Here is a 27,187-nt window from a genome sequence, read left to right on the forward strand (position 1 = left end):
ATATATGATCGCTGTCAGTTCACTATGCCTAAATAGAAAAAATATGTTCTGTGGGTCTACTAAAAATGAAGTTCTCCATTTCTAAGTACAAACATTAAGGTTTCCTACCATATTATCTCTGGACAAGTGGAATGTTCTGGCTTCAAACTCAGGAAATTCAAATACTATATACACAGAATCAGGTTACACTTAATAAACTCCGCAGGACATTTTTTTAGGCTTACGCTGTGGTAATGTCAGAAAGAACACTGCTCCGAACTCTCATGGCAATTGCTAGGAATTGATTAAAAGACATCTGGGATTTAAATAAGTTTTAAGTTTCCTCTATTTTTTTTATTTATTAAAAATTCACTTCGATTTCACGTGAACAGGCTTATATATCATAAGTGAGCAATTCTAATTTTTAATGGATGGTATAAGTTTCTATACTGAATAATGCTTTCTATTTGTATATATATATTAGGGGCACGTTCAAAGGTTGTTCAGTTATGTGTGCGTGTGTTTTCTAACAGGTGGTTACTTTGCAGGTGACTTTCCTAGAAGGATAAGCTCTGTTATCAACTTACGAAATCTTACTATTTTACTCTCAAGTCAAAACTTAAAATCCTCGCATGTTGAGAGATCTAGGTTAGCAGATTCGAACCCAGCTCTTTCAAAAAGAAGACACATAGAAATACCGCCTAGTCCTCGCATGCTCAAGAGCTGTTCTGAGATGGGAAAACACGTGAGAAAGTGTAGTTTTTAAAGCAGCTTGTTTTATTACCAAACCTATTTTATTCAAATATGTTTTTCTTTTTGACAGGCGACGATGAAGACGTTATCAATTCGTTAAAAAAGTTACTTGGGAAGGAAGGTGTCGAAGATTGGCCAATTCTGGATCCTCACTGGAACAGGAATGACATAGATTTCGAGCGTCGTTTAGCAGTGTTGATTACTTTTAATGTCTCACCTTTCTTTGATGTGAAAGTCGACAGTGAACTTCAATCCCAGTTTCCAGGTGTCCTTTCGGTACAGTATTGTCTCAATTTTGTTTATATTATCTAACTAAAGATAATTTACAGTGTTCGGCTCGTAATTATTTTTGATTACATATTATTATATTAACTAGAATTAAAAAAAAAAACGGAATACAACATATTGTGTGTGTGTGTGTGTGTGTGTGTGTGTGTGTGTGTGTGTGTGTGTGTGTGTGTGTGTGTGTGTGTGTGTGTGTGTGTGTGTGTGTGTGTGTGATGTACATCCCAAGATCCCAGGCTTGCACTTAGATGGTGTACCAAATATCCTATCTTGAATAATTCTTCGTTACATGGTCAAAATTCCTTTTCCCTATTCTTTCTATTTTTAGTTAGCTGTTTTAAACATTTCTGAACTTGCGATCACTTTGAAATTTTCAAACTTTTTATCCACGATCATTAAAATTCTCTAGAAAAACTGCCGCAATGCTGATATCTTTCTCACTATTCGAATCATAATGGCTCGTCTTTCTAGTTTCACAGGAGAATAAAAGTTTTTCGCCTAATAATAACAAGGCTTTCTCTTCTCAATGTCAGATGTTTCATCCTACAAAATATGCAAGCAGGCCGATGTAGCCAAATGAAACATCTGCGTTTGAAAGGGAAAGCGTAGCTTAATCTGTTATTATTATTATTATTATTATTATTAATTTTCTTCACTCAGTTGAAACACAGCCAAAACAAGATATCATTCAGCAACAATTTGACTGGTGATACATATCAATTTGAATTCTATCCAAGAAATTAAAAATAGTCTGTCAAGTAGCGTCGTACAATATGCACTGTAGCGTCGTACAATATGCACTGCTCCAAGCAATGCCGTTTTTTTGTAGATCACATATGGTTAATTCGTTGATGTCTAATTATTTAATACACGCTCAACAGACACAACATGCTTGCCTTATAGCCTAAGTCACGCCTAAGTTTGGCGGAATCTAACGAGTTAACTGATCTCACACGGGGTATTAGACTTTTCGTCCACAAAATCGGGATATTTATCCCGCAAAACTGCAAATTGATCAAAAGATCACACGCAATACAGTGATCTCATAGTTGCTCCTTCCATAATCCAAGCAAGCAAATGACCAATATTTTCCCTATTGTACACCGAAATAACATATTGTAATAATTCTAAATTATTAAGTTACACTCCCGAATACAAGATAATTCTTACCTTCTCTAAAGATATTTAATCGTTTCCTTGCCGATCATCCTTTTATATATGGGTGATGTTATCCCTCCTCTAGATACTTTATAGTAATGAGAAGCTTGCTTCCTGTACATGCCTTTTCATTGACTTTCTCGCTATTATATCATTTGATGCTACAAATTTTTTTTTTTTTTTTTTTTTTTTTACACTATAAATAAATCTACTAACGCATTTTATTCCTCAAAGGGAGCAGGTCATAATTTTCAAGATTTGTAGGCAGTAATTTCCATGCTTAGTGGTCACTGATAAATTTCCAAGGCTATCAGTAATTTTACAAGCATCCAAGGAGGAGAATAAAACAGGCAACTCCAACCATCTCATGGTCCTAATAAATTAATAGATTTTGTTTCTAAAATAATGTGAGTTCTATGGTCAGTTTCTCTTTATTTACGGGATGAAAAATCGAACTTATGATGATCTTTGTATTGGCTGTCTAATACACTAATGCAATGTAAAACAGATGCTATTTTCTTCAGAGATATACTTTCCGAATGCCAAAGATCAACTACCCCGGGAACCAGTCAAAAAAAAAAAAAAAAAAAAAAAAAAAAAAAAAAAAAACGTTCCTTGAGTGGGCCACAGAATCGAACTTATGATCTTTCTCCTGGCTGTCTAATGCACTATTGCAATGTAATAACGCTATTTCCCCCAGATTTCCCCATAGATATAGAAAGGCACAGGCAAATATTGCATTTCCTCCTGGAATTTTGGCTTTCCCCCCTCAAAAATAGCCCATAGAATCCGCACTACGGTCGATTTTTTCTTGACTCGAGGGGGTAATGTTTTAGATAATGATACACAGCACTTGGATTAGAGACCACGGAATGGCGGCAGTTGTCTGCTGTACAATCCTACCTGGATTTCTATGAAAATCATTGATAAGACTTGGGAAATCTGTCAATGACAGCTAGGGATGGAGTTTAGCTGTCCATCAGTCTCATAAAAAAGTTAGAGCTAATCGGGTTCGATTGCTTCCATTGGGGAATAAAGAGATTAGTGGATTTATTTTATTTACAGCTGTTGTAAAGTTTCTTTTGCCATTCCGTTGTATTGATTTAACATTAGCAGTTCTCGTTCTTATGTTTTCTGTAAGCCACAGAATTACTTATTTGATTGATTAAAAATTTCTGTCTGCTTTCGACTTGCTTCTGCACATTTCAACTTAGATGTCAATGTTAGGAAAGCCCTGACGCCGGATTCAAATCGCGGGAGCATTTAAATTGCACGCCACAATTAGGCGTCATATTTCATTCCCATTAACCATTTTCACAGGGTTACACAGACATCTTATTTCACAGAGACTTAACTTATTAATACAATGACGTAACTAGAAATCATTATAGAAGCATTTTTTAAAAGAGAAGTAATTATTTCAATCTTCTGTCTAGATTTAGTATCCAAAAATTTCTTATTCTGCTTTTCAGTGCTTCAGGTCTAGATTCAGTTTTCAGTGTAATTGCTCCTGCTTTTGGTTTTTTATTATTCGGATTTTTTTTTTTCTTGCTTTCGTATTTGAAACATTTGTTGCGATTGAGTTCATATTTTAATTTAACAAGAGGAGTAAGTTGAATAAATAGCGCTAAATCTGAATATCCAATTTCTGCGTTGGCTTATTCAGATATGATATATCAAATGTATCTGTTCAGAACAAATTCATCGTCAACAGTTTATTTTTTTCTTTCCTTTTTTGTAGAAAAGTGTTGTTTTTGAGTGCATCAAGAAGGAAGGCGGCATTTCTCAAGTAACAGGAAACTTCTTTTTATCGTCGTATTTAGGTCTTTCCTTTATTACTGCTAAACGAAAATTGCTACAATGTTTATCGAATTAAAACTCGGCTGTGGTTCCTTATGAATATTTTACTTGAAGAGTAGACTGCAGAACTTAGTTTCGTTTTTTTTTTTTTTTTTTTTTGAAACCAAAAACCAAGTAAATTCGAACATGGCCAGTGTGGGACCTTGTCGGTGGATGCTTTTCCTGGAATATGAACGGTTCTCTCAGTGGCAGAGTGAGCCTGTCACTGGGTGGAACCAACGCTGAGTTGGACGATCTTTCGGTCACTCGTAGGGAGTGGTCCGGGTGATCGCCTAATTTTTTAGAGAGACCTTTACTTAAACAGTGTCTTCTCCTGTTGAGGGGGGGGGGGCTTAAGATTTCAGGGGATTTGCCTTGAGAGAGAATTTTGAGTCTCTGGGGAAAGCGTTTTCCGGCGTGGCCCGTGTGGGGCCTTGTCGGTGGATGCTTTTCCCTGAAATATGAGCGGTTCTGCTCAGTGGTAGAATGAGCCTGTCACTGAGCGCAACCAACGCTGAGTTGGACGATCTTTCGCTCACTCGTAGGGAGTGGTCCGGGGGATCGCCTAATTTTTAGAGAGGCCCTTTACTTAAACACTCTGACGAAAACTAACCAGTTTGAAACAGCTGTCAGGCAGGTGAAACCTTATCAAACTGGACCAATAGGAGGCGAATATACGGACGCTTGATAGCGATCGTGTCACCTATAAGATCCGGCTAGGGTAAGCTTATCAGACTTCCCGTATACTGTATACGGGACTGTCCCGTATTTTACGTCGAATTTTGCTGTCCCGTATTGTACTTGTAGGGACAGCCTAATGCCCCGTATTTCAATGAAAAGATAAAAGTATAAATATTCTATTAAGCAATTATAATTTTAATATTCTTTTCGAATAATCCAACGTAAATTGATTTATAAGCCATAAAAACTGACGATTCGAGGAAATTAATCGTGTTTACAGTTTACGGCGGCGACGGTCCCTTTCATCAACATCATCATCATCATCATCAAATTCCTGCCATGTACCTTCCGGTCCTGCCGGTTCCTTTCATTGGTCGCTTTTTATTTAGTACTGTATAAGCATTTTATTTATAATTCTGTACAGATATATTACATTTGCTTATTTTCAAACAGTGATTATTTGGACATTGTGCGGTGTGGTATCGGTAGTACAGTACGTGGATGTTATTTCAATAATTATTAAAAAATAATATCTCGCCTTTTTCGAATATGCGACATTTGGTTAATACATAAAATATATAATTAAAGGTAAATTAATTTTCTTTATTAATTATACAAAGGTAAATTAAATTTTGGTTCTTTCCTTAATGCCAAAAGGAAAGTGCGTTTTTAACGATGATTATTAGAAAGAAGGGAATTTTATTGCAAAAGGAAAACATGACGAAGTTGAATGCAAAATCTGTAGAAGAACGTTTACTATTGCACATGGGGGGGGGGGGGACGACGATCGGATATTACACAACACAGTAACACTCAGAAACACGAAACATTTCGAGTTCCAGTTCCAAAAGTATGGGTAGTTATTTTGTAAAACCAAATAAGATTTATTTTTTATTTTGTAAAACTAACTCACCAAAATTGTCCCGTATTCGGAAAACTAAATATAATAGCATATACGGGACAGGGTCATCCATGTCCGTATTCGGTTTTCCAAAATCTTGCAACCCTAGGCCAGGGCAACTCGTAAATGCCGGCCAGTGTATTCCCGTAAGCTCGCTGGTCAAATTTCATACGAAACTTTTATAGTTTCTGTATTCAGCCTTTGAAATAATGCTGGATGAATGTAATTATTTTAAATTTGTGTAGAATGTTGGATTCCCTAGAAACACGACCAAGGGCGATTATAAGAGCTTAATTGGATTCAATGATGGCAACATGGGTGTTCGGACATATATTGGACTCACTTACCAATCGATAAGTGTTTTCTGAAAAAAAAGAAAAAATGCCTTAAACAGTTGTTAAATCAACGGCGGGTTGGAAATGCTTTAAATAACAGTTGAAACAATTAAAGCCACGAGTCAGCCATTATGTCTAATTGCATGTGTTAATTTCATATATACATGCGCGCGTGCATATACGAGTATATATGAAACTGTATATATATATATATAGGTGTCCTAATCAATCCGAAGAATTTTCTGGATGATTTGCATAGCATTTGTTGTGCATTAATATGGAGTCTCATATAACATACGGAAATACTTTGAGGACTTAATCTTCTCCGTGACAACGCACAACCTAATGTCGCAAAAATCGTCGAAGAGGAAATTTATGAAATGGATTGAAAAGTATTGGAATCATCTCTATACAGTACAGTAAAATTTCCTTCTCTTATCATCTACAATACAGATTGAGAAAAGAGCATTTCTTGTTTAATGTGGAAGTACAGCAGGCAATGCATGATCGGATCAATGCAGTATATCACACTCCGAAAACTATATACAGTATATGCATCCGACATTGCTCCTGTAGTCGCCCTTGAGAGAGTTTTTGTCTTGTGTACGATTAGTAACGAAATGAAAAAAAAAAAAAAATCTTTGCAGTTAGAACCAGGGACAACCGTTCTTGACAGAGTGTATTATCTATCGAGTGACCGATATCATGCCCATATCCTTCAGATTTATCGTGATTTCATGGCAGAAGCACTACGACGTTTAAAAGTTCCAGAAGAAACATCACGAAGAGACATAAGTGATATGATTGCATTCGAGACCAGATTTGCTCAAGTCATCCAAGTAAGTTTTTCTGTTTATTGTTAATTTTTTAAACAAATAGAAATTTTAAGCTGGTAAGATAATCATAATATATTTTCAATACATTTCATTAGAAGTTCTTTTTTTTTTTTGTTTCTTATAATCCAATCTCCCCTCCCCTCCCCCCCAAAAAAAGCAATCAGCATAGAGTTTTGTTACAGGGATGTTTGCAATAGAATTTAAGAGAAAATATTAACAGATATTCTCCTCTAATGTCATTTTATTACATCAAGGAGTGGAATTCTTTTAGCTTTAATTTTAGAAATATATCGTTAGGATTCAGGCAACTACCACTACTTGGGTTCATACTGTTGCATTATGTCATGCGAGATCTACCGTAGATGCTAGAAAAACTTTTTTTTTATTTATAAATTTTTATTTATTTTTTATTATACTGTATAAAGAAGCTACTAACAGTATTAAAAGTGACAACAACCATACACTATATAGTCGGTGCTCGACTTTTGACGCATGCGAGTTACGACCACTTGTACTTAGGACGGCTATCCCATTAATACGTTTACCGAATACTACCTCATTCCTGCAATACATGGACCATTATGCTATTGCTGCTTTCAAGGCATATTTTTAAGAAATACTTATGCTCGGGCTATTGCTGCTTCTGAGGATGAGAAACCTTCAGAGACTTTTGAAGGGACCTTGCAGATGCAGCATAGAGTGAGGTGACAACAGAGGTCATGAATGATGCTTGGAAGAAGCTTCTGAAAATATATGTTCATGCACTCACGGTATTACATTCACAATTTGCTGTAAGCTGTGGAAGAAGAGCTCTCAGAAGAAGATCTTGTAGAGCTAGAAGCACAGAAAGTGGGAGGGGAAGTAAAGAGAAAAAAAGCAGAACTACAAGAGGAGGAAGCTGAGTCGTCAAAGAAGTCTGAGGTGAAAAAATTGCAGATTGCACTTGACTCTGTTACTAAGACAGTTCGATACTGACATGGAGAGATTTAGCAAGTGGATAGAATTATTCAAACTGTGCAAGCAGAGCTGGCGCTAGGGTCTTTGCCGCCCGCATGCAATGTCTATCTAAGCGCCCCTGTAACGATCCAGGCATGTGTGGTTCTTTTACGATAATAAAAATTTAAATTATTTGAAATTCCTTAAATAAATTTTGACAAAACAGCCACACGTTGGGTCGCTAAATGTAACGAACCGGGGGTGTTGACTAGGCAGGATAATCATTAAAAACCCAAATATTCAAAAAATTCTCAAAAGTTAAAGCAAATTTTGATAAAGCCACTTCACTTTAATCGTTGAATATAATGATACAGGGATTAAAGCCTTCTCACCGACCCGAATCGCTAACAAAATTAAAACGAATTTTAATTAAAGTTAAAATTTATTTGAACTAAAGTTTAAAAAATTCTTGCATTTTACTAAATTCTTAGTAAGTTGTAAAAATTTTTTAATAATTTTTATAAGTGGAACTATCTTTTAAGAAAATAAAAGAAACTCAAGATAGATGAGAAAATAAGAAAAGAATTCAGAAATAATAATTAGAACATTTTATTAATATTAATATAAGTATTCAAAAAAATAAAATCTTTACAGAATAACAGAAAATAAATTAAATTACATAAATATACTTGAAATTTTTTTATTAAAATTTAGGGTTCTTGATTTCATATTCACCAAATTAGAAATAATGGTCTTAACGTCTAATTCCACACATACATCATTTTCAATAGCCATTAACGCCAACTAACAAGCCTTTTTTGTGACATACTTGTTCTTAAGTATGTTTTAATCAATTTCAACTTGGAAAAGGAACGTTCACCGCTCGTTACACTAACAGGTAAGGTTAACAGTATTCTTAAATCAATTGAAAAGTTAGGGAAAGATAAATTATTGGACACAATAAAATTAAGAATATCGAAAGGATTTTGAATATTTAAATTATCCTTTCGAAAAATATCCCGGAGAGCACATAACTCGTCATATAGTTCTATTACATTTACGTCTTTATTGTCGCCGTCCATCAAGAAAATCTCTAAATCGTCACAATTTTTTCGTAAATCTTCGTTATTAATTTGTAGTAATCTATACAATAAATTGAAATTATCATAATATGTTTTTAGTTGTTCAAAACGTTCTATTAACGAACACATTGCAACGTCTAGAAGTGTATAAAACACATTCACTCTAAATTTATCTTCTGGCGATTGTGGCGTTTCGTCATGAAGCTCGTAGTCAAATTGTCGTGTCTTCTTTCGTCGTCAAACTTCCGTACCAGTTTTAAATTCTTGTTCTCCACGTTTTTAGAACTTCTTTAAAATTTGTATCTGATCGATACTCTTGTAAGAATATTTTTAAGTTTTCAATAGATTCTAAAGCAAGTGTAATGTTCATATTTTTGTCTCGAAGCATTTTACTCACAGTCTTTATTCTGTTAAGTCAATAATGCCAAATTATAAGAGAACAAATAAATTTCTAGTCCTTCGTTTTAGCACATAATGTTTGTGCTTCATTCTGAGTTTCTTTATTAAAATTTTCATTGTTTAAAATTTCAAAAAGTGCACCGTAAATTTCTCCTAACTGATATCGTAGAGGACGGATTGTATTAATTTTACTTTCCCATCGTGTTTCTGATGGCTATTTCACTGTTAAATTTTTTACGACCTTTAAAAGGATTGCCCAACGTTTGTTAAGAGAATGAAAAGAAATTATATATTTGTTGAATAATTGCAAAGAAACTAATTGTATCTGCATCGTTAATGATTAAATTTAGAGTATGAGCAGCACATGACACGTAAAAACTCGAGGATTTTTGTTCAAAAGCAAATTTTGGAGCCCATATTTTTCCCCTTTCATATTTGCTCCATCGTCATACTTTGACCTTGCATGTCTTCAATGGGAATATTCCATTTTTCCAGTTGTTCCACTATTGTTGCACATAAACCACGTCCTGTGGAATCTGATATATCTGCAAAACCTAAAAAGATTTCCCTGATCTTGACAATTCCATTGTCACAGGAAACACAGCGAATAATAATGGTCATTTGTTCTGTTTTACTTGCATCAGGTGTGCAGTCTAAAATTATGGAATAATATTTAGATTTTCGAATTAATAATAAAATTGTATCCCTGATTGCATTACTTAAAGTTTCCAATATTTCATTTTGATTCTCTTTACTCAAAAGTGTACTCTATTGTTTCATTGTAGGGCCCTTTCAACATGATTTTCCATAACGGGATCAAACTTCGCAAACATTTCGACTAATTTTAAAAAATTGCCGTTATTCCTTTCATATAATTTATCAGATGCCGCGAAAAGCTAAATTTTGGCTACCAAGGAATTTTATAATTTCAATCAAGCGTTCTAAAACACTCGTCCAATGTTTCTTTTCCATTTCATACATGCTTTGAGTCTGGCAATGATTAGTAGTTTTGTTTTTTTAAATTTTTATCAAGTTCCTTCCATTTTAAGAAATTTTTCATGTGAGCTAAACTAGTCTCATGTCTATGCAAAGTTGTACTTACATTTCTGCAATCGTTATAACCTTCTACAAGACTACTTGATTCAGTAGGTGCGAAAAGTTTGCAACAAAAGCAAAAAACAGAATTTAAAGTTTCGGAATAAATGAGCCATGTTCATGGCACGAGCTCCCCGTTTTCCATTTTTCTATTATAATACGTGTCGCCAAATTTACGACCATATGTATCTCTGGGAGATATTATATTTTTCTTTTGAACAGGCCCCATTTCCATTAAAACAACTCGTAATTTTTCATCAATATTTCCCCATTCACCTGGATCTTCTAAATTTACAGAGACTAACAATATTGAAAAGCCAAACGGCTATTTTTCTGGCGAAGTTGATATAAGTTAAGGGGATAAAAATCCCTTATTGTTTTTCAGCCAGTAAGCGAAACTACGATCGAAAACTACGATCTGTAATGTTTCTTTGCCGACGAACTTGCTCCACCTTTGCAATGAGTTGCCGTGGTGTGGCACTACCAAATGGTCACTTACGCTTGGATACGCTGACAGTTCGTCGGCAAAGAAACGTTACAGATCGTAGTTTTCGATCGTAGTTTCGCTTACTGGCTGAAAAACAATAAGGGATTTTTTTCCCCTTAACTTAGACTAACAATATGTTAGTTTCGTGGTCAACTACAACTAAATCTTCTCCTAACTGTTTTTCACTTAAATCCTGTGTCTTGTTTCTTGTTCAATAGTTGTAATAGTACTTTCATTCAAACTGGATGATGTGCACGGTTCGTTAACTCTGATTTCTGATGTATTGAGTTGGTTACAATCTGCATCAGAATATTTTAATATTTTAACAAATTTATTAAGAGCTCCAGTTTGTTTCTTAATATCTGCTTCTTTCGCAGCATGACGCTTACGATTTTGTGCACCGGATAACTTTTTTTTTAAATTTTTGATTCCATTTCTATTTTATACCCACAAGAAATTATTACACAACACGACACAGAGACGAAACAATAGTCCGCACTGCGCTATGTCAGTAGCCTATTGAGATGCGTACTGTTATAAATCTACTGTTGCTATCCTGTCATTACTGCAACATTGTAAAATTTTATTATTATTTTAACGTTGTATACTTGTAATTTCTATTAATTACTTGTGATGTCTTTTTTCTTTACTTTATACTTTATTCTCTGTTATTCTAATGTAGCTGTGCGCGCTTTCTCTCTCTCTCTCAGAATCTCTCTTATTTATATTATTACGTGCTATGTTTACAAGAAAGTCAAATAACATTTATTTACATCACTATGAAATGTACACAAATTTAAACATTAGGGAGATTGCTTTCTTTATCCTTCTATAAAAACTTTACCAAAATTTAGAACATTTTTTCTTCAACTTTAAAATACTTTCTTTAACACTAAACGTTATCTATTATCTGCTCTCAGTTTACAAATTTTACTTATTAAACTCCACGCTTACTCGCAAAGAGGTTATCTAAATCTCTCTGTTAAGTTATCTTTACAAATTTGATATCAATTTCCAACATGCCAATTGATTTTCTTAAGGACACTTTTTGGAACTTTCCTTTGTACGTCTGTTTCAGTTTTAGTCTTATATTCGCAATCACTAAACTGTGGTTCGAATCAATATCAGCTCCTTGGAATGATCTGCACTGTTGAACTGAGTTTCTCCATTTCTGGTCTATTAATACCAGGTCGATCATATTCCTGTGTTTGCCATCGAAGGAGCGCCATGTCCATTTACGACAATCTTTTTGTTGGAATTTTCTATTGAAAATCGTCAGGTTTTTATCCGTGGAATCCCAGAAGCATCTCTCCACATTCATTTCTTTCTCCATATTAAAATTTTCCCATAACTTTTTCCCATCCTGTGTTATTATTATTTTTTTTTTTGCCAATCTTTGCATTCCAGTCTTCTCCAATGATGAGTATATCCTGCTTCGGCACCTTATCAATTACTAGTTGTAGATCTATGTAAAATTTCTCAATGTTTTCATCTGCACGCTCTACAGTGGGCGCATATATTTGAATGGTTGAGCAATTTTAAGTTTTAAAATTCGAAATTTTATAATTTCAACTATAAGAGCAATTTTAAGCAAAGCTGCTGAATACAGAGAGAAAAAGGTACGGCTGTTTGAAGTTCATCATGCATGCAGATCCAGTGCTAACGAGGGCGTAGCAAAAGAGGCGCCCGCCACTGGCGCAACTAGATCTGACGGCGCAAAAATGTAAAAAATAAAAATAAATAAATAGATATAAAAGTCCGCTATTTTATATTGTATTTTTAAATTTCGGCAATATGCCGCTTTAGACATACAAATTCTGCAACACAGTGGAATTCCGCTGCATTCGGTAACACTGGTGAGTTCCAGTTCGTCTCGAGTTAGATGGCAACGACAGCGCCTAATATCATGACTTTAACCACTTGAACATAAATTTCTTTGCAATTGTTCTCGTTTTTGTCTCAAGTAAATTGTTCCGTCGCACCATTAACTATTAATGAATGTATTTTCGCATTTTATGATTTTGTATCTCCAAATTCTTGTCTAATCCTAAACATTTGCATAGATAATCTAATACATTCTTCTGTTATCCTCCTAATATCTCTATCCCACCCCAAGTTTATTACTGTCCATATTATAATTTTAACCCCTTTATGACCACCTTCGATATCATTTCATTTACCTGAATACCTCGTTTCATGATCCACAAACAAAAATTATTCGTCAGCCCTCATTTACACCCATCAAACCCAGGATTCAATGAAAATCACAATCTTCCCACCCTCAATATTTCCAATCATCTCTACTTTTTTGTAGATTAGAGAATTTCAAAAATCATGTAATTATTATTAGTCTTGTTGACGTTCATAAGATCAGTTGTGTTGTTGATATGTCGTAATCAGTACCGTCGACAGGGTGTAGCATAGAGGCAGCCTGGCTCACGGCGCTGCTTAATAAGGATGCTCGTTCAGCCTTATTACGGCAACAAGATATTTTACAAAAATACAGCGTTTAGTTTACCAAATAAAAAAGGTGCATTTCTCATTGACAGTTAAATATGTGCTTATTATATTTTATTAATTAAAAAATTATAGTCATACATACTAAAACTAAACATTTTAGAATCCACTTATTAGATTCTTAAGGAAACAACCCATAAAGTATCATACGATGTGAATTTCATAAACGTTTATAGTCTATATATATATACATTAAATTATATTATGCATGGATTCTCCTACTCAAATTGAGAGTCACTATCGCCCCCCGACTTTCTTGCTCCCTGCAGTAAACAGTACGCCTCCACAACAGCAACTATACTGTAGAAACATGAAAAACAATTAGTTTTATCATGTCACTGAATAAGGTTCACAGACATTTGTAGACTGTGTAATATATTTCTCAACAAATAGTGCAATTAGAGACAACTGGGAATATAAACACTAACTAACGAATCCCATCACCCGTCCAACAGAAACTGTTGTATAGACTCAAGCAAACCACGTGTTGCAGGTGCAATATATGGTTTTGCTTGACACTACCCTGTCATGAACGTGTTAAAACTAAGAAATATATAGTGAATGTATTTCAGATATTATGGAAATCGGTTTAAGAGAATTAGTATTTCAATTAAATTGCTTGTTTCGTTTGGGTTGCATGATCTTTTGTTAATACCGCACCAATCATATGCACTTCTTAATAGTTGCTCTTTCTCTACTGGCCTACAATCATGCACATCTTTCACTTCTCATTAGTAATTTGTTAAGGATTATTCATTATGTTTCTCAAGTCTTAAATTACTCGTAATTTTTGCTTGACATAATGGGAAAGATGATAACTCTATTTAGATAGATAACTTTGATTGCACACAAGGAAACCGCTCGAGGACAGAAGAAGTGATGGAGAATAGAAGCTTCTTGGTAAGTCATACCCATTTTCAGTTTTTTTTTCTGAAAACTTTAGTTTCCGAAAATCCTCACATATATCTCGCACCACGATTTTTTTAGCTTTAATTTCGTGAAAAAAGTGCGAGTTATGGTCAAGTAAATACGGTAATTTTTTTAGCTTTCAAATTCTTAAGTATGGATCATTGGTTAAAGACTGGATTTATAAAACGCACAAAAGAGAGCAATATAGCAGATATAGAAATAAGCAATTTCACTCCTCTCATTGATGATAAATTATTTATATTAAGTAAAAATCTATAGTATCTTTATATAAATTTTGTTCTATTAAAAATAAATCTTTTTTTTTGTTTAAATGTACATCTAAATTCAAATAAAACAGACATTTACAATGAAAATTTTCTATTTATTATTATTATTATTTTGATAAAGTACTCGGTAATAGTGAAAATTGAAGAAGGGGTACAAGGATATCTGTGTATATCTTGGATAGACCAGTTTGAGAAACACTGGTCTATCCAAATATTTAGTCTGGAACACAGGTGTATATTACACTGTTCATTTTCTTAAATTCCACTTAAAATCTGGATAGACGGAACAGCGTGATATACACTTCTTACATTTTTTCAGCGTCATTTTAATTTTGAATCTGAAACATATTGAGTATATTGTGTATTCTGTGTTTAAGTGACTTTGAACAATTTTTGACTTGGATTTTAATTGTGTACTTATTTTTGGATTCTTGATAGACAAAATAAAATTTTAAAGATAAGTAGTTTTTAAATTATAAACATATTAATCAGAGGTGCATTTGCTAAAATGCCAAAATTGCTCGTTGGACAGCATACTTTACATCTTACATTGCCCTCAATAATTATAGTTTACCTTTAATTATCAAATTTTCAAATTATTGTATAAATTTGAAAATAAATTAAATAAATTAATTAAAATAAAATTTACTATAAATTAATTATTTATAGTAAAAATCCGTAAAAGGAAACTGTTTTAAATCGATTTTTTAAAAAATAAGATTTTATTGTTTTAAAACTCTTAAAAATAATAAATTAATTAACCCAAAATTAATAATTAATAGGAAAAGAATAATTTATCAATACTAAATTTATTATAATTTAGATCAATAATTTGAAAGAGAAAAAATTATTGGGAGCGGCTTTTCTCAAAAGGAAAAGAGAAAAGGAAGAGCAAGTAAAGAAAGCAACAAGCGATATAAGGAGATTTGGAATTTTAACGAAAGACACCAAAGAGAACAAATTTTCAACAGAAACCAGCACCAAAAGTTATAAAAATTTCAGCAACAGCCGTTGGAGCAGCTTCTACATTCTCATCCACCAATACTAAAGATTCCCATGCATTAGCCACTGATACTGACAAACAGGAATTGTGAACAGATGATACAATTAAAAATCAAGATTATTTTATTGAAACTGATCCATTCTACTGGCAAGAGAAATTTGATGACAAAACTAGAATTGAAAAAAGGTCCTATTCAAGTAAAATTAAATAAATATCCTTTGAATGATCAAGGTAGAAAATTTTCGAATACTTATTATCAACGAATGCTTAAAAATTCTGAAAATATCAAGAGTAGTCATATTTCTTGTGAAATTGAAACAGAAGAGAAATTGAACATCAAAACCAGGATATCGAGAAGCAATGTAATAATGATAATTATATGGTGGATGTTAAATTAGAAAATATTGATAATGCAAATTAATAGATTTTAATGATCCCACATCATAGCGCATAACCAATAGTAACATACAAATATTTGTTCAACATGGACCCGAGTTGTGCGATAATATAAGTGTTTATCCTGATACAGAAAATCGGCATTTTGATAAAAAATGGTTTGTAAAAACCATGTCAAACGGAGAACAAATACTCAGAAATTGGTTGATATGTTGCAAGCGAAAAGATGCACTGTTCTGCTTTCCATGTATTCTTTTTGGAAAAAAACTACTGCGAATGTATGGACTATTGCGGGGTTTCGAGACTGGCAGCATTTGAATCCTATGTTACCACGTCATGAAAATTCATTATGTAGTATGCCCACAGATACAAGACCCTTCGACACTTCTGCGCATGTCAAAAGAAGGAGAATTCATTCTGATAATAGAGTAATAATCTGTATTGTGGGATGATTGTTTATTATTACATGTTGGAAAATTAATCTCTCTTTTATGATCATTATAATTTTTAATGTGTTAACTATTTTGCTTGTATAACAGTTGGAAAATTTTACGTATAAAGCATGTGATTTCGCATGTTGGTGACCAATTCATACATCGCCTAATTTCATTCTCCCCTTCAACATGCATTGACTCTTCTTGCAGTCTGCCAACGACAGCTCTCGCTTATGTGGTCGGACTATATCATAAAACAATTTACATTGAATGGAAAACTTTCGAATCAAAAATTAAGAAAGGTGGATTTATAGGCGATCAATTACAAGAAGGAATTTAAAAAAAAAAAGAAATGGAGGCATATTTTAAAAGTTATTTTGGATGCCATTCTGCACTGCATAAAAAATAATGATGCTTTGAGAGGAACTTGTGAAAAAATTGATCATCCCGAATGTGGAAAATTTTGAACACGATAGAATTAATCATTACGATCCTATTATTGTCCAACATATTGAAATTCATAAGAAAAATCAAGTTAATTATGTCTCTCCTATAATACAAAATGATATAATTAATATAGTTGCTTCTAAAATTAGACAGCATATTATTACAAATATTCAAAAAGCAAAATATTTTTCTATTTTATTTGATAGCACACCTGACACTTCTCACCAGGAACAGATAACTCAGATTTTGCACTGTGTTAACATTGATCCTAACACGAATAAATGTAGCATTGAAGAAACCTTCATAGATTTTATTGTGACACATGAAAAAACTGGCGAATGATATGGAAAAAAAGTTAATATCAGACCTTTTAAATATTAGAAGTATAAGAGAACAGTCATATGATAATGGAGAGAATATGGCAGGTAAATACAAGGTGGGTACAATCCAGGATATTATGTTTAAACAATATGGTGAGGTTTGTTCCATGCACTGCTCACAGTCTTAATTTAATGGGCGTTCATGTTGCACAAACATCTGTTCAAATGAAATCATGTTTTGGAACAATTCAACAATTGTTTAACTTTTTTGTAAATTCTACTAGTAGATGGGATCTTTTAAAGGAAAAATTATCTGTTCGTCTTAAAGGTTTAAGTGACACGAGGTGGTCTGCGAAAGCTAACGTGGTAAAAGCCTTACGAAATCAAATGCCTTTAGTAATACAACTTAATGAAATGTGTGATGGACAAAGACAAGTTACAGTAGACTCTGTAACAAATGCTCGAATTTTGCTAAAATAATTAACAAAATTTAATTTTGTTGCACTATTAATATTTTAGGATACAATATTAGGAAAGATAAATAAAGTAAATTTACTTTTACAAGGGAAAAAAAACCACAGTCGAAAATGCTGCGAAAATGATAAATGCTCTAAAAAATGAAATTCAACAGTAGCGAAATTATTTTTTCGATTCGCTTCACAATTCGGCAAAAAGTTTAGTCGAAACAATAAATATTGAAATTTACATCCCAGAAGAGAGACGGCGCAAAATAAAAAATATGCCTGGTGAGAAAGCTACTGATGATTCGTTTGCCATGAATGAAACTGCATTACTAAAAAAAGAAATGTGTGAAGTTTTAGATTTAATACTCATAGAACTCAATGATAGAGTTACTGCTTTACAAGAGGCCACAAAGAACTTCAGTTTTTTTAAATGGACGCTCTTTAAAAATTAATCAGCTATATGATCTCAAACGATGCCCAGCTGATCTGGCATTGAAATATAATAGCGACTTAGATGCTCCAGAATTTGTATGTGAAATTGGAGTTTCAAATATCAAGCCATGGAAGTTTTTGAAAATTTAGGCGATATGGACGCTTTTCAAATCTTGCAAAAAAATTACGAACTCTCATTACAAAACACGTATCCAAATCTAGACATAGCATTAAGGATTTTCATAACAATGCCTGTAATAGCAGTTTTCTGTGAACGTTCGTTTAGCAAATTGAAAATTGTAAAAGCGTACCTTCGTTCTTCTATTGGACAAGAGCGATTGACAAACATGTCTATAATATCAATCGAAAAAGATATTGCAAAAACATTAAATTATGATGATATAATAAATGTGTTTGCAAATGAAAAAGCTAGAAAAATTTCTTTATAAAATATGCCGAACTTAATGTTTTTATCATATTACTTTATATTATACCTTTAAAAAAATCAACTAACGCCTTTTATTCCCTAATAGGGAGTAGGCGAGGCCTTTATACCCTATCTAGCTTTTGGAGAACTGAGTGGGCAGTTCAATCTCCACAGGTAGCCAATCAGAGATAGCTGGCCCATGTCTATCACTAATTATAGCAGCTACCGATGAAGAGGCTGGCAAGCAAGTGCTGCCATCTCTTGGACCTAATCATAACAAGATATGTCACTGTCTGAAATAATGTGGGAACTACGGTCGATTTTCTTGTGCTTAAGGGATGAAAAACCCCGAGTTTCCGGGAGGAAAAACCTGCTTGCCCATGCCAGAGATCGACTAACTCGGGAACCAGTCAAAGATAGGCTTAGAAAAAGTTCCTCCAGTCGGCGACTAGACTAGACCCTAGGTCTAACTTCGAGCGGCCAAGCATAGAGGATGCAAGCGCCACTTCCACTGAGCTACACAGGCCTTATGTAGTGTATTTCTTTAATTTACTGAATATGAATAAAAATTGGTTCTTATTTAATAATTATTTATTTATACAAATACATAATTGGATTTACAAGCAACTCATTTTGATGGGGTTAATAGTAAGTATTTAACATATTGCATTTAGTAAAATTTAATTTGTTACATTTAAATTTTTCAAAATTTTTGTCGTTTTCAGGTTACGGGGCACTTGCACAGGCGTTTCATACCCTCGTTATGGCACTATGCTGACCACTCGAAATCAAAGTATTAAAACGATTGAATTAGGGAGACTTCTCTCTACATGAATCGAAGATTGTAACCAAAAACGGATCTTGCAAAACACAGATCTTATTAAATCAGCATTACGTCTCTTTGCAACTTTAAAGGGCTATCAATGATGGAAAAGAGGAATTCCACGCTAGTGCTGGATGGTTTGAGTATTTCAAAAAGAGAAATAGCTTACATAATGTTCGAATCATAGGCGAAGCTGCGAGTGCAGATAAGGTGGCCGCAAATTACCATCTGTATGAAAAAAAAAAAAGCCAAACTACGTTAGCTGAATTCTTTGTTAAGAAGTAGAATAATAAATTTATATTCTAAATATGTTTTATTGTCTTTTAGCTTCATGGTTTTCCTTTAACTAGGCCCTGAGACATACCCTAATTATTTTATAAAAAAAATTCAGGGTTGAAAAAGAAATTTGAGGAATGAATTATACTTTTCCCATAAATTATTATATTTGATTAGTGTGTTTTAGATTTAAAGACCGCATTAAGCGCATTGATCGAGAGATTAATGTATTTTAACAATATCTCATACTAAAAAACAAGATGGCATATTTATTTAGTCGTTAACTAGGTGAGCTAAAGGGAAAGCATATTTCCCTCGACATTGTGAAATGGATGTGGCATGGATGAACAAATTTCGAAAAGAAATCCAAAGAGAATCCATTCAAACGCCGATAATTTACCATTTCTGCTAGTATCGCAGACTGCTTTCTTTAATGTATATATGATACATTAGGGATTTCTTCTTGAGGTGCGAGATCATGAATCAGAATGTCTGCAAAACTATTCAAAATGACAATAAAGTGCACTCCATCAGAAACAGCATCACAAATGATGCTGTTTTTTAGTAGTTGTTTTGGTACCACGACAATACCTCATGCTAGGCTTCCTTCAGTGCCAGCAATTTTCACTCAGAAAATTATTATTATTATTACGTGACACCTCCAAGGAGTCCAAAGACTCATCGAGGGATGGTACCTACTCTACAGCTCTCTATCTCCACTCAATCCACCAACTACAGTGAACTGCATTATCTACATCAACGCCATCTACTGACCACCACCAAAAACACTAATATTTTCACAGACAAGCTTGCCTGGTTGGCAGAGTGGTTAGCGTATACGCTCTCCAGCCAAAAGGTTGCGGGTTCGAATTCCACCATGGGCATGGATGTTTGTGATTGTCTGTGAAAGTACTAGTGGTGGTAGTCGGCGGTAGATGGCGTTGGTGTTAGATGATCAAGGTTGGTGGAGTAGTGAGACGAAGAGTAGATGCCCTCCCTCCTTCGATGAGTCTTAGGACTCCCTGGAGGTGTGATGTAATAATAATAATAAAAAAACAATCACAAACATCCATTCCCACGGATTATAAAAAAAAGTTCTGAATTATAGAATAAAATGAATTCTGCAATTGTAGATAATTATTTTCAACCTTCATATCACTACATGTCTCCCATCCTGTTTTTAAAGCTATTGATATTTATATTAAATATATATGTTTGCCTTTTTATTAATATTAATATGCATCTACTAATAAATTTAAATTGAAAAGAAAGAGAAATAGAAATAGCAATAAAAAAGGTAAGTCAGACGGGGAGACTCTATCTCACCAAAATTAATTGCTATAGTCCATGAATATACTATGAGAAAATTCAGCTGGGAGAAATGAGGACTTATTATTATTATTATTATTATTATTATTATTATTACATGACACCTCCAGGGGGTCCAAAGACTCATCGAAGGATAGAAAATATTGATGGAGAACACTTAAGCAATCTATGGTTCGCTGATGATATCATTCTGATAGCAATATCACCAAAAGAACTAGAACACATGATTACTGAATTAAATGAAGTAAGTCTGGATATATTTAATATATACTTACACAGGGCCGTCACAAGATTAGATCACGCCCTGAGGCAAACAATTTAATATCGTCCGTACTGGATTATAAGACAAAATATACAAGAAAATCTTCAATTGCTGTTTTGTATTTATTACAAGAGAAACATTAATGCAGAATTATTACATAATGTTATGTTGTTGTTTCTCTCTACTTTCTTAACTTATATACTTCTTTAACCTCTATTATCTTTTCTTGTGTGTAGCCTAACTAGATTCTACCTAGGGATATTTCCTTTTCAGATACTGGCAAATTTGTATTTATACTGCACCAGCCAGTATCTTATAACAGGAATTTATCCAAGTTCAGGGAAATATTCCTAGATTCATTGGCATACACTCTAACACACACTTAAATAGATATCAGTACTTTGCAGTCATGACCAATGATGTATTCTTAAACATATATATACTAAAATTTCTCTCACTATGGTTCTAATTTTATAAGTGGTAATTTGATATCTCGAATTCAGGCATGACTCAGGCATATGCAATAAAACATGTTTATTGGAACTAAATGACAATTACAACTAAATTGAATCAAAATACTAAAACTTCTAAATCTTATCCTAAGATAGTTATACAATTCTAAAGTTATTAAATTCACTTGGATAGATCAAAGTATTAATCATACAAAACAATGGAAAGCAATGACAATATCACACTAAATTAAGATCCTCTCATGCATGCTATTCATAAAGTACATATTACACAACTTGTTGCTATCTCAGTTAAGGTTATCTACTAAACAAAATACACTTATTACTTCAGCCACATACAATTAGATTCGTTCCTGACAATTCCTTGTCCAACAGAATCAAAATACGAAATCTTATCAATGTTCTCTAAGGATTGTCCACATTACTTAATCAAACACAAATTTCTATCTTCTATCAAATATCCGTAACAAATAACAAAGATCTCTACATTACCCAGTTCTTTCCAAAGGTCTATTATCTACCACATGTTGTTCTGGTCATCCTTCGATCGGCTATCTCGGTGCCTGGCTTTTGGCTACGTCGTCCTTTCTACTGTTCCCAGACTCGAACTAATTTCTGCCGCGACTGAGGGCTATCTCCCCTCCTTTCTGATGGAACATCCAGCGACTGGCACGATTCTTCATAGGCTGATGATTCGCGTATGGCTCCGCATGGAATCTTGTTCAGCATAATCAGGAAAACGGCCCGCTGTCCGACATCATAGAACCCTGCCTCGTCCTTTCTCCGACCACCGGTCAAGAATCCTCGAGATGAAATCCTGATTAAAAAAAAAAGGCCTTTTCAATATGGTGTGTATTGCCTTATATTCTACGCCCTCTTTTTGCTGTATTCCTTTTCGCACGACCCTTAATTTTAATGCCCTTAAGATGATCCTTACTCTCCCCATTGCTGTTAAGTGCTGTCATTGAGGAAAGTGCGCTTACGTTATTTTCTGCGTCCGCTGTAGCCTCCGGCATTACGACCGAACGCGTTTCAGACGCGACCTTTGCACTGTTACTTATTATTGTCTGACGATTTACGTTATTTTAGATAAGACACAAAATTAAGCCAATATTTCCTTTACATATAATCACTAATTTGACATAATTCTCTAGTTTAGTTTTCCGTTTTGACTAAAAATATTTCTAATACATTACACATATTAATGCACATTCTCATATACAACAAACAAGGTCTTTATTACTCTCTGCTGGTGTGAAGGTTTTATCTCAAATTAGTTAAAATTTTCATGTTTGATTCAGAATGAACAGCTTCTTAGAAAATCCTCCATTCAGGATCTAACAATAATAATATTAATTAAATGTTTGCTCTATGGGAAAATCACAATAGAACTGTTTATAAACTCTTCTAAATTTAAGCTATTCTTGGGTCATAACTGTTCTCAAATAATTTTTCACCAGTTTAAGCTTGAAAAAACTTCTTTCTGCACTTGCTATGCTAACAACAATTCCTGTTAGCATAGCGACAGTTCCTACCGCAATATGGCTGAATGAGTGCCCTTATTAAGCCGTTCCGTGAGGCAGGCTGCTTCTATGCTACACCCTGTCGGCAGTACTGGGCTTACAATTGGATAAATCAAAAATAATGTATAGTGGAAAAAACTTCAGATTGAAAACAAGTTGAAATAAATGAAAGTCAAATTGAAATAGCAAATTCATACAAATCATTACAAACAATCATAAACTTGATAATGAAATTTCAGCTAGAATAACAGCAGGATGAAAAGTTTTTAACCATTACAGAGATAGAGATATATTTAAAAGCAATTTACCAAACCGTCTAAAAAGAAAGATCTACAACCAGTGTGTACTGCCAACAAAAACCTATGGTAGTGAAATCTGGAGTCTTGCTAAAAAAAAAAAAAAAAAAAACTAGAGAAACTGAAAACAAGACAAAGAAACATGGAAAGGGCCATTTTGGGAATAACGGGGTTAGATAAAAAGAATAATACTTGGATAAGGAAGCGCAGCAAAAGGCAATGGGCATTGCCTTAGTAATAAAGACAAAACAAATGGTGTTGGACAGGACATGTGATGAGAATGTCTGACAACACATGGACAAAGAGAACAACAGAATGGACACAAAGAACTGGTTATCAGAAACCAGACCTGTGGTAAGATGGCATGATGAGATAACAAGATTTCATGGACATTTATGGTGGAGAGATGCACAAGACCAGCTAAAATGTTACAGTAGTAACCTCACTTGGATGATATACCCTTACAAAGTGGTCACTTAGTAACTCAACCAGTGGTGGCCCATGAAGTTTCAAGTGGGAGTGCTGCCTATACAAAATTTAAAAAAAAATCATTCTTTTTTCCTAATTAGTAACCAATTTATTAATAAATAAATCTGTAGATTTATTTATTAATAAATTAGTTACTGATTAGGAAAAAATTAATTTTTTTTAATTACTTTGTATAGGCAGCACCCCCACTTAAAACTTCATGGGCCGCCACTGAACTCAACTATTTTATCAACTTCTGTCACCTCATCATCAGCACTCATTAAGGTTAATCTTCCTTAGTTTCTTCCTCTTACTTGCCATGTAATAAAAGAACACTTTTGGATTTTCTTTGACCTGCTTGGCTAGATTTTTCTCCTGACTTTTCTCCTTATATACCCTCTACAGCATCTTATTTTTCTGTAGCTCAATGATATTACTCATCCATCTCACTCCTACCTGATTAACTCTCCTTACCTTAGATATACAATTCAATATTGCTTCCTCTAAATGCCTCAATGTTGAAGAGAAAAATCCTGCTTTTCACTCCCTTGAGTGAGAAGCAGGATTTTTGCATGCAGAGCTGTGAATGATTGGAATGCCTTGCTGAGAGTGTGGTGTCTGCAGAGAATTTGAATGTGGTTAAGGTAAGGTATGATGAGCTGTATGTATGACAAAGGAACCTACTAGATAAGTCTTTGACTCCATGAGATCTTGGGATAATAATAATAATAATGTGATTTTTCTTCCTTTCAGTCTGTGTCTGCATAGTTCATAATAATCACCCAACCTGAATTTATTGTACTAATTTGCTGATGCATGTCTTCCAGATCACCTGTGGAAACCCCCCCAGCCTATAGTAAGAACTAACTGTCTACCCAGATGGCCGAGCAGTTAGCGTATCCGCTGCCCAGCCAAAAGGCTGCGCGTTCGAATCCAGGCATGGGCATGGACGTTTGTGATTGTCTGTGGAAGTACTGGTGGTGGGAACGGGCGGTAGATGCGTTGATGTAGTTGCGATGAGTTGTAGTTAGTGGATTGAGTGTCCTCCTTCGATGAGTCTTTGGACTCTCTGGAGGTGTCGCATAATAATAATAATACTTTGCATTACTGGCTTTGATCTCATACCAAAATGCTTCAAATGAACAACCACCCTCCCACCTACCTCCTATTCTTTTTTGGCTGTAATTCATCTGCTATTATCAGCAGTAGCATTCCCCCCATCCTATCTTCCCTGAAAATACTAAACCCTTTACATTCCATCCCTGTAACTACATAATCTACTGTTAACCAAGTCTCATTAATGCCTATAACATTTGGCAATACTGCACTAACCAATGCCAAAAACTCTTTACTCTTGTTTCTGATAGTTCTGGCATTAGTATATAGAAACTGAAGCATCTCTTTAGAACCGCTGTCACCCTTAATTCCTGAATTAACTACCCTATTCAATATTTTTGCTTGAGAGACTAGATTCCACACTTGGTCATTCTCACACTCACTCGCTTCATGGGTGCCTTCACACAAACTCATCTGCTTCTTCCACCCTAACTGTGTAAGTTTTCCTGAATTTGCACTTCAACATGGTCAGTGAACAAAGCTCTCTAGACACCTAATACCAAAACCATTTAGATCCAGTCCATCAGCATGATACAAATCCTTCTTTCCGTCAAACACAGACCACAGATCCACAAATCCTACATAATTCCTTCTGTACAACCTATATGTTGATTCATTTGCTACCAATGCCTTCCTCCTTAGTTTGCCTCTATCATAGTGTTGTAGGAGACTTGTAATCTTTACCTTCTCACTCTTCAGTTTTGCTTTGTCTAACAATTCATTTACATCATTCCTCATAGAACTTCTTTCCTCTCAGATCATTTGTGCCACCAAAACAATTAGTTCTTTATCTACCTTTTTTGCATCCAGATGGCGTGACTAATATTGTGAATTTCTGCATGAAGGAAACACGATTTTGTTACGCTTTCATTAAGTACTCCTCTGGTTATTGCTCTGTATGTAATTTTCTCCTTAACTTGTATTTCTCATTTTTTCACTCGGTCTCTGTTATTACTTCAAAAACCACCTGCTTCTTTCTCTTTGAATTTCTTGATGCTTCTAACTTTTCAGTAACATTCAAGCATGTTATTTCTTTATTTATGTCAATTTTGTTCTCCTGTATTTCCACCACTGCATGTTCAACATTAATTCCAACATTTTCCATCCTACCATTGATACTGACCACTGTACTAACATTTGCTCCATTGGCACTCACTTTTGAAACATTTAATACACACTTTAATCATTCTACCATTCTCTCCAACCAGTATCATCCTTCTGTAACCACTCTTCTTTGTATTGGCCATGCATCCAAAAATTCTCTAGGATTTCTTTTTGGCCTCATTTGCCAATTACTGTTCATACTGCACTTTTGCTACCCTTAATAAGCAAGATACCTTTCTTGCTTACTCTTTGTAATACTTGTCCAACTGACTTTCAACGCCACTCATCTTATTCTGCCTCCATAATGCCTTCTTCCAAACTGCATGCTTCACTTTTTCATTCATCCGTTTCACACCCACCTTATTTGGCCTCTTGACCTTTGGAATGCATTCAGATATTGCCTCTGCCAGACTGTTCCTGAAAAGGTCCCAAGCAGCAATGATCTCCTTTCTTTCAAATTTTTCATTCCATTATATAACTGCAAGATGTCCCCTGAACTTGTCATAATCACCAGTCTTATAATTCCACATACTGTATATCACTTTCCTTATGGAAGTCTGCACATGGTTGGCAACTACCCAGGTAATGACTTCATTGTCACTTTCACCAACTGGAGGGAGATTTAACACCTCATTTACAATAACATCCGCTAATAAGATAATCAAATCCAAGACCCTTGACCCCTCTGTTACATAATGCCTAAGGTAGTCTCAAAAACTCAAGAAACTGATTCTCTTCTAGATCCTGTCTCTTCATTCCATTCTGTGTTATCATAATTAAAATCACCCATAATGATCATCCTTTTCTTATTAGCTAGAATGATTTGCCTATACATTCCCTTCTCATTGTTGTCCACATTACCAGGTCTATAGCAACATGTAACTAGATATTTTCTTCTGTTCACCTCCACCTCACACTATACTACTTCAAAAACTGAGATGGAGACAACTCCTCTGCTACCATTAACAGCACGCCTTCCCTTCTGCCCTGCCTATCTTCGAAAAAAAGTATCATATCCATCGATCTTTATTCTTGTTAGAATGTCAACCTCATCCAACCACTTGTCACTTATTCCAACAATTTTTGGATGAACATCTATTAATTGCTACAATGGTGCG

The 27,187-nt window shown here is 34.3% G+C and overlaps 1 protein-coding gene across 1 annotated transcript in view; it reads left to right on the forward strand.

Moving 5' to 3' along the window:
• Positions 1-27,187, forward strand: part of LOC150107627 (neprilysin-11-like) — a 190,674-nt gene that overhangs the window by 19,016 nt on the left and 144,471 nt on the right. The window contains exons 4-5 of the mRNA XM_090392140.1: positions 803-1,008; positions 6,579-6,770. Coding sequence (XP_090248266.1) covers positions 803-1,008; positions 6,579-6,770 — 398 coding nt within the window. The remainder of the gene's footprint in view (positions 1-802; positions 1,009-6,578; positions 6,771-27,187) is intronic.

This window comes from Typopeltis vanoorti, chromosome 4 (genome assembly GCF_054136105.1).
Source record: "Typopeltis vanoorti isolate ZY-2024b chromosome 4, IOZ_Tvanoo_1.0, whole genome shotgun sequence".
Taxonomy (NCBI): domain Eukaryota; kingdom Metazoa; phylum Arthropoda; class Arachnida; order Uropygi; family Thelyphonidae; genus Typopeltis; species Typopeltis vanoorti.